The sequence below is a fragment of the Cebidichthys violaceus genome, unplaced genomic scaffold, assembly GCF_023349555.1.
Source record: "Cebidichthys violaceus isolate CVI_PGR_0920_01 unplaced genomic scaffold, fCebVio1.0.p SCAF_6, whole genome shotgun sequence".
Taxonomy (NCBI): Eukaryota; Metazoa; Chordata; class Actinopteri; order Perciformes; family Stichaeidae; genus Cebidichthys; species Cebidichthys violaceus.
In genome coordinates this window covers 3,873,803-3,884,861 of record NW_027176816.1, presented here as the reverse complement: position 1 = coordinate 3,884,861, position 11,059 = coordinate 3,873,803, and the positions used below count along the sequence as shown (strand labels likewise).

Sequence of the window (11,059 nt, the reverse complement as noted above, 5' to 3'; positions counted from 1 at the left end):
TTTTCCAGAAGCTCGTTCCCAGTGACGGTAGGCGCGCTCACGATATACCAGGAAGTCAGGATCGTGATAAGAACATCAGAGCATCTTTGCTAGTAGCGAGCTAAACCACGTAAAGAAGAAAAAGTTTATGAACTCTGCCTACACAACTTCAGGTATTGGATCAAGATCCATTTTTTAAACACCAGTTTCACATATAGCTGCTTCTGTACAAAGTTGGCTGTTATTTAAAAATGTTTGAATGACTTTTGCTCGTTAGATAAATAGTTAGATACTTGGCCTTTGTTGCTCGTGGGTTTAGCCAAGTCACCGGCTAACGTTAGCATCGACTTCCGGCATGACAAAGCTAGCAGTTAGCTGGCTAACTGCTACTTTTGTTAGCTTCGCTAAGAAAAGTATATATGACCCAAACGAACTGCTCAAAACTCCTGAAACTTTTGGATTATACCACAACATTATTTTTTACAGTCAAGTTTAAAGTGTTATGCTTTACGAAATAAGTGTTAATCTATAACCTAACGTTACAGTCTACTTCAGTAAAAGTAGCAATATACTAACGTTAAATTCTAAAGCCCTGCATTCAGATTGTCTTTACTAAAGTACAAAAAGTACCACCGAAATATAAATTACGTCAGTAGCTAGTATTTCGGGTGTAGTAAAAGTATTATAACTAAAAGTATGAAACCTGAAATGTATGTTTTGTCCAATTTGCACATTCATGGATGTCTTACATGTCCATGATAAATATGGTGTGTGTGTGTGTGTGAGAACTAGGTTTTTCTATGACTCACAGGTAAAAAAGTAATTTATTAAAGTGGTTAATTTCTGTCCCTGTCCACAAATATAGGAAATTGTTATATAACGTTACAATAAAAATGGTTCCACACAGATACAAAATACTCCAATTTATGTCTCCTCCTCTTCTTAGTTGTGTTACTCATACCAGTAATAATCATGCAGCAATGAAATGTATGTAAACTGTGGTCTTGCAAACCTGACCCTCTTCCCTTCTCCTCCAGTATTCAGGCTTGTTTACAAAGAGATCTAAAGATGTCGTCAGGTGCTCTCTTTCCAAGCTTGGTGAGCGGCTCTAGGGGAAGCTCCAGCAAGTACTTGGTCGAGTTTCGTGCTGGGAAAATGACCCTGAAGGGCAACGTAGTGACACCGGACAAACGCAAGGGCACTGTATATGTCCAGCAGTCTGACGACTCCCTGATTCACTTCTGCTGGAAGGATAGGACCACTGGAAATGTTGATGATGTGAGTAACTTTAAACTACTTACTGTTACTCTGTTGTAATATTGTCTAGTTGTCAACAAAACTAGTTGTCATATTTGAGGAAGTTTCTATGACCCCCGTCGATTTTGAAACTATTGTTCTGACTACAGTGCATACATTTGAACAAATTATAATTTTCAATCACACAACAAGGCCGGATGCCTTAGTTTGAGCAAAGTAAAAAAAATTGGGTTTGAAGAGCTGACATGGGCCACTGTGGTTCTGGTTGGGTCCGACTGGGGACTTTTATTGTATTTAATCCCCCATCTCTCATTTTCTGTCATCCGAGGCAAAAAACACAAAACATTTGTTTGAGGTCAATATCTCAATATTTGTAGTGAAAACATTGTTTAAACACATAACATAAATATTGTTTAAAATGATTTCTTAAAGCATTCCTTCTATGGGGAAAAAAAAAATAATGTCTCATTTTGTCATTTTGCCCTTTTCTATTCATTCTATTTTTGTACGTACAAGCATTTTTCATACAAGCAATGCTTACACATTGAATCTGTATTTAGCTGGGCTTCAACAGAGCAAGCAAGGTGACTGTCATTATTTCAGAGCGGCAGTGATGATGCTATTGCCTTTGTTTTCCCTTTCAGTAATCGGTTGATGGTGATTTGTTGTGGCAGAGCAACCTCAGTGTTTTTTCCACCCCTCTCTCTCCTGAATGTCTTATGTTGTGGCTTTCCTGTTCCAGGACCTGATCATCTTCCCCGATGACTGTGAATTCAAGAAGGTGAGCCAGTGCACCACCGGACGTGTCTTTGTGCTGAAGTTCAAGGCAGGATCGAAGAGGCTGTTCTTCTGGATGCAGGTGAGAGGAAGATGCCCCTCATCTTCTTTCTAAAGGGAGGAGAAATGGGGACTGTCTTTTGTGACTGTATGACGTCTATGTCCATTCGTGTGCAGGCAGATGGATGTTCAATAGATGGGAAACTGAAGTGGGAGGCAATGAGACTGAGGAGCAGAGAAGAGAGATTACTACACTCATGATGACGGGGTGTGCATGGCTGTAATCAGTATATTTGTCAGAGAGCTACACATTTTTATGGATTTGTTTTTGTCCCTTTTTATATTCTTTTGTTTCAATAGATTTTCTGACTTGTCAAAACAGTTGAGACAGATTTTGTCTATTAGTTTTCAGCAATGTGTTGCTTTTAGAATAAAGTCACGTATGAAACAGATCGGCTAAAGCACAATTAGTATGAATTCAGTGTCTCTTATTTTACCTTATCGGTGTTGTCAAATCTTCCTTGCGTCATCACATAGGAATGACTCGGATAGATCGGAGCCTGTTCATTTGGTCTGTGGAGAATTCAACTTTTTGATTTTGAGGAATTCCTGCTTGCCTCATTTCCATCAGGAGCCAAAGACCGACAAGGATGATGAGTACTGTCGTAAGGTGAATGAGTACCTGAACAACCCTCCCATTCCCGGAGCGGCAGGAAGCGGAGGCGGCAGCGGCCACGAACTCTCTGCACTTGGAGGAGAGGGAGGCCTGCAAAACCTGCTGGGAAATATGAGCCACAACCAGCTGATGCAGCTGATCGGACCAACTGGATTGGGAGGACTGGGTGAGTAGTACTGGATATTTCTTAGGTATTTATAAATCTTGACACTCAACCACAGCAGAGGCTCATGAATCTGTTGAGCGAGGGAAGTCTTCTTCAGGAAACCACCATAAACACGATGACAAAGAAGTCTGGTCACATTAAAAAGACCGGAGAATGTAAAGACTCACAAGTACAGTATTTTATCAAACATGATTATAAGCCAAAATGTACTATGGTAATTGAACAGTGGCATTATGCTTAAAAAAATGCACGTTCAATTATATATTTAAAAAAAAAAATAACTTATTGTAGTATAGTATATACATTTGTCATTCCTTGTACTCCCTTTCTCAAATTATATTTTAAGTCAACACAAAGTTAGGTGAAGCTTACAGCTGGTGTATTTGTTTTAAATAAGAGTCAGACATGAATTTGGACCCTTTTTTGATTTGTTCATGTTTGTCTAAGGAGGTTTGGGAGCTCTAGCAGGACCAGGACTTGCCAACTTGCTGGGCAGTGGAGGACCTGCCACAAGCAGCTCCTCATCCAGGTAAGACAGAACATAATATATGTAAAGAATACGATAAATGACCTCTGAATATTTATATTATTATGAATGATTCCTTCTTAGCTCTCGTAGCCAGTCAGCAGCCGCCACTCCATCATCAGGCGCAGCCCCCAGACTGAGTTCCTCTCAGGCCCCCACCACCCCGGTGACTCCTGCTGCCACAGCGGTCTCCCCCACTAGTGTTGCTCCTTCCACACCAGGTACATCAAGTGCAGTACCATCGTTCTCTGCCAATTAAGAATCAAGCTTTTAATGAAGAGGAAAAAAACAACTTGTTTACTCTTGTCACATTTGCAGCCACAGCTCAGACCCCACTGGCCCCAGCCTCTGTTGGAAGCCCTGGCTCCCACCAGCCCATCCAGCTCAGTGACCTCCAAAGCATCCTCGCCACCATGAACGTCCCCGCAACGTCGGCTGCTCAGGGAGCAGCAGGTGAGTGACTAGGGCTGAGTCACAGATCTGATCAGCAGAAGAAAAGGGAGCAAATATAACGGCTAGGAGGCATTAATGCCGATTACATATTTTGACTGAAGATTGGCAGAAAACAATCAGCAGTAAAACTTTATTACACACTATGATGGTACAGATCATGGATAAATGATCAACTACGGTCTGTTACACCACTATGAGTAACAGATGATTGAATGTGGGGTCTCGGTATGGTGACAGATTAGTCACTATAAGTCAGTCTGAATAACAGCATCGGCTAAGTGAGGGAGTAAAGAAGCTAGCAACAGAGAAGAAAATGAATGACTGATGGGGCTCCTCTCTTGTTCTCTAGTGGACTTGGCAAGCGTTTGCACCCCGGAGATGATGGCTCCCATCCTGACCAACGCCGAGGTCCAGCAGAGGCTGCTGCCCTTCCTCCCCAGTGGAGAAAGTTTACTGCAGAGCGCTGATGAGATCCAGAACACAATCAACTCGCCTCAGTTCCAACAGGTAACAGAAACACAAAATAAATCCAAATAAACACTGAAATTCTGGTTAAGACATTCATGTCGGGGAAAGGTATAAGGTGAGTGTAGTGGGGGAAATAATGGCTGGGGGAGTACAAAATTCCAACATGTTGATCCTCTGTGGAAAAGAGAAATCTTTTACTGAACAGATTCATGGAAAGGTGATATTTTTGTTGAGAATCACAGACAATAACATCAAAGGTGTGAGATAGACATATGATTTGCTAAATAGTGTGTTCACAAGCAACCGATGTACGTGTAGGTTTTAAGTTGGTTTAATTGCTGCAGCTTGACGTCAGACAGTATTGAATGAACCCCAGTGACTGTTTCGTCCCTCCTTCAGTCGATGAGTATGTTCAGCAGTGCCTTGGCCTCCGGGCAGCTCGGCCCTCTCATGAATCAGTTTGGTCTTCCGGCAGAAGCTGTGGACGCCGCCAACCGAGGAGGTGAGACGCATGCAATATCAGATAGACTTGGAACATATGTTATTCCATTTAATGTAGGGTTTTTTTTTTTCTCTCTTAAATACACCTATTGCTTTGGTTATTTATTCATATGTATTTGGTCTTCCTGTCAGATGTGGAGGCGTTTGCCAAAGCCATGCAGGACAGTAAAGGAGACTCCAAAGAGAAGAAAGAGGACGACGAGGACATGAGTCTGGATTAGAGCTCAGACGGCCAAGCCTCCGTAAAATCTGAGATCAATGTTCCTTTACCTATCTCTCATTTCAGGTTGTCTTACACCTTTCTATACCAAAGGCAACACTCTGCTCCTCAGTCAGGGTGAAAGCCACAGTTTAACACATGAAAGTTAGGCCAGTTTTCCCTGTGATGAATACTACTGTCTTTATCAACTGCTCTGTTTTGTTCTATTGACAATTGCTTTTACTCTGAAAGGAGAGAGTCATTTTCTGAAATTAAAAGGAGATTGAGCCCAAAGTTTGATTTTTGTTTTCCTTCTGTTACAGTTTAGACTGTCAGAGCTGATGCTCTCAGACTTTCTTTTCTGATTCACTCTCGGTAATAAAAACGTGACGTCCAAAACAACTGACCTCAAGGCGCATCTTTTGCAGATAGGAAACAAACACTGAAAAGTGTAATTTTGTATTTTAAAAAAGACTTTATTTAAAAATACATTTACAAACTTGGGGTCTGGGAGTGATGGGGAGGGACAGCTTATTCTTTCTGTGAGATATTCTTTAAAAAGTGGTTATATTACATACAAGTTTCACACACTCATGTTTGGTAAATGTTTACATTTATGACGGAATAGCGATGGGAAATGTAGCCTGAACCTGGACACGAGCTGGCAGATGGGGTGATTAGTTCTCTCTTCATACAAGAATTAATCCCACGTTCATGCCCTCATTCATTCAAATACTGTGACAATATAGCACTATCTTTGTGTCACTGAGATGCCAGTTATTCCCAAATGTCCAGTCCTAGTGCCAGTTCCAGGCCACATTGCCCATCTGCGCTGCCTGAGGACGTTGCTCATACATCAGTGTTCACAGTGTACCGACTCAGTAGGTATTCTTAACAGTCTCTGCTAGAGATGCACGATACACAGCTGGATGCATCATTTACTTGAATATATAATGCAGATTCAGGAAATGAGTTTGGATCATCGACATGATTCATTTTTCACCATTTGCTTCCAAAAGCAAGAAAATGAAAGCAGTGTTGCCTTCATTGACAATAAACTACACATTTTTGAATTAGCTTTTGATTTTAGAGTTGATATTTGATATCTTGTATCAGTGCATCTCTATGCGCAGACAGATGTTATAGCACCCTGTAGCACAAAAACAAACCAGTAATATTGCAACAAAAACTGTAAAATATAAAATATACATTTTTCTGAAAATAGAAAATAAATATTAATATATATTTTAAATTAGCTACAGTAACATGACACCCACCACCAGTAATTTGCAGTTGGGGAATGTGAGGATAAGATTGTGTGTGTGTTGGGTTTACATGTGTGGGCAGCCCTGCGTCCCCACAGCTCCATGCACAGCGAGTGGTTTGGACAACATGGCAGGTCTGCGGTTGATCGTCGCTTGGCGGATGCAGCCGTGGAAGACTGTCAGGCCTGCAGGTAGACCAGGAACTGTGACACCATCTGGTGGACAAACAACATGTTTAACAGAAATCTAGTTTATGTTTGTGTGAAACTTGAAAGGAATTTGCTCAAGGCGTTTCTGAGATATCGCGATCATAAGTCATTTAGATGATTTATTAAGCAAATATTTTCTGTTTCCAGATTCCCAGATGTGACAATTTGTTGTAATTTGAACATCTTTGGATTTTAAACAGTTAGTTGGACCGACAGCTATTTTAGGACAATGCCTTGAGCTCTGGAAAACTGTGATTGGCAATGTTTCTGCCGTTTTATAGACAAAGTTTATAGATTCATTAATTTATCAAGAATATATTCACATATCAACAATTATCTGACCATGCTTTCTATCCACCTGGCTGTGTGGTGAAAGAAATCATAGCGTCACGTAAATTTGACGTTTCAGTGTGTTTAGTATAGTATAGTTAACTGTTAAGTTAGATTAAAGTGACTAAAAAACATAGTAATAGTTGCAATACAACATGTACAGTGCTATGGAGATACATTCCACATGGGTATAATAAAGTCTAGAACAAGAAAGTATTACAGTGTTATGGAAAAATGCAATATTTAGGGAAAAATTGTATATATTAAGAAATTATTACAAGGAAAACGTTGGAATTATGGATATATGAGTAAACTGATAACATCAGCACCTCATTAGGACATTGAAATGGCTGGGTTTGATCCAAATTAATATAAATGATCTCAGATGGTGATAAACTACTTTAATTTTCACCATAAAAAATAATGAAACAGGATCAGGCCAAATACCATGATTTTGGCATTGTGCAAAAAAGAAGAAAAAACCCAGGGTGAATGTGTACTCACCGGGTACCCCTCCAAGGTAGACGGTCTCTTTGGACCCTGCAGAGCGGCTCTGTTTGGGGCCGACGCTGTGCTCACTGGCTGCATCAACATGGAGCTGCAGGACATTGTTCTTCTTCACCACTGGAGACGCAGAGACGACACAACATCGTTATCTCAGCGTTACAACAGGGCAACAACACACTGACAAATAACTTGTTGATGTAAACTCACCTGTGATTGTGTGCCAGCGCCCATTACATAGAGGTTCCTCAGGAGTAAAGGAGGTAGAGAATTCACCTTTGCCGCTGTTTAATGAAACAGTCACCTACACACACAATTCAGTTCAGTTCAAAATGCAGTTCAATAATTATTATTCTCTTCTTTTGTTTTCTTGCATTTCTTTTACAACTCAATAAAAATAGCATCCAGCTGTTGTTAAAACCCTCCCTGGTGTCGTCTCACCTCTCCCCGTCTGAGGACCAAACTCAGGCGTTGGTCAGGTGATGTCCCAGCATGCAACAGCAGCCCAGAGTCCAAGACGGGCCGAACCTCCAACTTGATTTCCAGATCCCGACCCAGAACTAAGGACTCATCTGCATGGAGAAAGCGCCTTATGTCAGGATACATAATGACCCAAACAAGAAGATGCATCGTGACTGAAATTTAAAAACACAGAAGAAGAGTGACGATAAGAACCTATTGCCATGTGTCCTCCCTGGCCAGAGAAATACGCTCCGGGCTGCAGAGGGCTCTGGAAGCAGGGCACCGTCCCCTGACTGTGAGCGGGGCTTTCTGCACGGGCTTCGTTTAGTGCCAGGTCCCTGACACAACCGACGAAGCCACCGGAGCCTGGAGCCTGAAGTTTAGAAGAACACAACACAGACGGAAAACAAATCAAGAGGAATAGATGTGTCATGAAGGTGCTTTCCTGTCTTGGAGTCGGTGTGTGAGATAACAGTACCTCACATTCAGATATTACTCATCTCCACTGTGACTTTTGCCCTCTAATTTTGTCTTTTTGTCATATTTTTTTGTTTTATTTACCTAATTATTTTCAAATTCCTCCATTAGTCTGTACTTATTTCAGTACCTCATACAAACCCCACAAAAATCTACTTCCATCCTTTTAACTTTTTTTGGGTTCCGGTTATTTGATTCAAAATGAAATGTCAGCGTTTTACAACCCATGTCATATTTCCATTTATTAGCAATTTGTAATTATTCTGATGGCATAACATTTAGTTTGAAGAAAAATTCGACAATCCCCATGAAAACTGGTGTTTTACCGTCAGTGAGGGCGGGACTCCTCCAATATATAAAGGCCCAGCGAGACGAGTCCTGTCTCCTCCAGGCATTCTCTTAGACTGAGCGCCGATACCGTCCACTATTAGGCTGATCTTCTCTCCTTCGCGCTTTAAAAACAGCTGAGGTGACAAAGACAGAGCAGGTGAGATATTCAGGTGAATCAATATGATGCAAACCTGACAGATTTAAATTATGAGATGAAAACACATCAAATAGATTCCTTCAAATTCACTTCCTGGGTAGAACCAGTCACATGACCCTGCTTGTAACCTCACCGTGTGCCATTGGTTGTCGTTGTACTTCTTGCGGCTTCGCAGGCTGACCTTCCTCTTTCCTCCGTCCAACAAAAGCAACAGGTGGCCGTCTGACACGCTGAGGGACATCATGGTTGCGCCACGCTGCCCGCCGGCTGTATACAGCACCAAGCCATCAGAGGAGTTGATCCTCACCGCCATGGAGATGTGAGGCCTGCAGAGAGAGAGAGAGAGAGAGAGAGAGAGAGAGAGAGAGAGAGAGAGAGAGAGAGAGAGAGAGAGAGAGAGAGAGAGAGAGAGAGAGAGAGAGACATGATTAAATATGAACTTGTATTATAAGCATTGTTGTAAGTGTTGTTACCTGCATGTCAACAAAAATTGGATGTGCATACTTTATGAATGCACATCCAATAATTACTCCTTTTAGCTCTAGTTTGGGCTCCACGATTTTCAGAGAAAAATATGTGGTTCCTTATCTGCTAAATGTTCCACTTTATTCACCAGCTAGTCGCTAACTTTGTCTTTTGTTTGGCATTGTACATTTAGGTGTATCAGAGCTAAAAAAAAAACAGCCTGATGCACAGTAGAAGTGCCACAAAACTAAAACAAAGTGCTAAAAGATGCTAAAACACCCTGTAGAGCAGCAGTGTTCGAGATAATTCTCCGTATGTTTGAATCCTTGCTGCAGAAAAAGTAAGTGGATCACCAAAGTGATTACAAGTCACCCTGAAGCAGATAGAAACGCGTGTACCAAATTTCATGAACTCGAGGGATGAGTTTTCCCAACAGGGTGGACACTTAATCTACAGTGTGTTCACGCTCACATTGAGCTGGGTGAGCTGGGCAGAGAGTCGTATCTCTGGTAGCTGTGTGTGGAGCCGCTGAAGTGCGTCGCTCGGGCCTCCTGGTCTGACAGCTCCCCCTGACAGGACTCCCTGGTGTTACGGCTGCGAGACCCGGATGGCTTCTTGTGCTTTCCCTGTAGGAGAGAGAGTTTACATTTATTTAGTGTTTATTACTGGGCACAGAGGTTCAGTTAGTGTCTGATGTTTATTTGCTGTTTAATTGGCTGTTTGCCTGTGTGTACCTTGGGTTTGTTGCTGTGTTTGGGCTGGGCAGCGACGATCTGCTGAGGTTTGTTGGCAGCAGGACAGTCAAGAGGAACGTTGACGTTTTCTTTCACTTTCAGCAGGTTCAACACCATCTGAGGACTCTTTTCACTGCAGACAAGAGACACACATATATTATAGACAAAGCTGAATTACAATACGTATGTATAGTGATCCTTTATCATGTAGGACACAGACAACATGTTAGCAGTTACAATTAAAGGAAAGTTACTTGCTGAATTTAAAGAAAAGTGGTTAAAAGATATCTTGTTAAACTGAAATTACAAACATACTGTATATTCAAATCAAGTGCAATTATTGCACTGAATCTTATGTTACAGCAGACTTATCAAGGAGTCACAGGTTGTTAGAACAGGAATCATTCCTCTGGCCCTTGTAGTTGGCAGATTTCCCAAAAAACAGAGTGGTTTTTAACATTCAAAGTTGGCTCTACGTCCCCGGCTCAACGAGGGTTACAGTGCTCAGCCAACCCCAGATATGACCCCGCCGTGCTTTATTCATTTATTTTTCGTTGGAACTTTGTCCGCCATTTTCGAAACCTCCTCTTGGATATGTGCTTACCATCTGGCACCTGGTCGCTATTTGTTTATTGAGGTTGATGGCCAGAAACGTACAGAACACAGCAAAATAAGAAAATACAAGCACAGATATTGACACTGCCACACACTTCTAGAGGGTCATAACTGATGATTGAGAGGGATTACTTTTGTATCAGTCTATACATCGTTTTTCAGGAAAAATCAACCAATATGCCTTTAAAACACTCTGAATATGGAGATTTCTATCAATAGTTTGAATGTAGGAATGCAGATAATAATGCTGGCATTAAAACTATGATTTCACCCTGTTTGATGATATGATATCAACGTTTTTGACTGAGCTGTGTTGCTAATCCTGCCATTACTTCTCACCTCTTGATGAAAACATTGCTGATACATCCGGTGAGATTGGTGAGGCTTTGGTCGGGCATTCCTCCCAGGAAGGTGCTTCCCTCTGTGGTCGTCACACTACGTCCTCTGCTGTTCAGCCGGATGCCTTCATTTGCTTTCTCCAGCACGTCATCCATGTACAGACGCATCCT

The 11,059-nt window shown here is 41.6% G+C and overlaps 2 protein-coding genes across 3 annotated transcripts in view; one reads left to right on the top strand and one right to left on the bottom strand.

The window, feature by feature from the left end:
* The first annotated feature begins 44 nt into the window (after positions 1 to 44).
* On the top strand, positions 45 to 5,296 carry adrm1 (ADRM1 26S proteasome ubiquitin receptor). 2 transcript variants are annotated; one of them, XM_068733537.1, is made up of 10 exons: positions 45 to 152; positions 1,017 to 1,257; positions 1,979 to 2,095; positions 2,645 to 2,855; positions 3,306 to 3,384; positions 3,466 to 3,602; positions 3,700 to 3,834; positions 4,184 to 4,341; positions 4,702 to 4,804; positions 4,936 to 5,296. In XM_068733537.1, the coding sequence occupies exons 2-10, from the start codon at positions 1,048 to 1,050 to the stop codon at positions 5,022 to 5,024; spliced, it is 1,239 nt and encodes a 412-aa protein (XP_068589638.1). In that variant the 5' UTR covers positions 45 to 152; positions 1,017 to 1,047; the 3' UTR covers positions 5,025 to 5,296. The 2 variants fall into 2 exon arrangements, with proteins under 2 accessions (XP_068589638.1, XP_068589637.1); XM_068733536.1 differs by having other exon boundaries at positions 3,303 to 3,384.
* Positions 5,297 to 5,463: 167 nt separating this feature from the next.
* lama5 (laminin, alpha 5) overlaps positions 5,464 to 11,059 on the bottom strand; it is a 96,285-nt gene continuing 90,689 nt past the window's right edge. Inside the window, exons 71-80 of the mRNA XM_068733675.1 lie at positions 10,890 to 11,057; positions 9,936 to 10,068; positions 9,673 to 9,827; positions 8,870 to 9,062; positions 8,576 to 8,713; positions 7,986 to 8,145; positions 7,752 to 7,882; positions 7,521 to 7,614; positions 7,311 to 7,430; positions 5,464 to 6,482 (exon numbers count right to left, since the gene is read on the bottom strand). Coding sequence (XP_068589776.1) covers positions 6,334 to 6,482; positions 7,311 to 7,430; positions 7,521 to 7,614; positions 7,752 to 7,882; positions 7,986 to 8,145; positions 8,576 to 8,713; positions 8,870 to 9,062; positions 9,673 to 9,827; positions 9,936 to 10,068; positions 10,890 to 11,057 — 1,441 coding nt within the window. The 3' untranslated portion in view covers positions 5,464 to 6,333. The remainder of the gene's footprint in view (positions 6,483 to 7,310; positions 7,431 to 7,520; positions 7,615 to 7,751; positions 7,883 to 7,985; positions 8,146 to 8,575; positions 8,714 to 8,869; positions 9,063 to 9,672; positions 9,828 to 9,935; positions 10,069 to 10,889; positions 11,058 to 11,059) is intronic.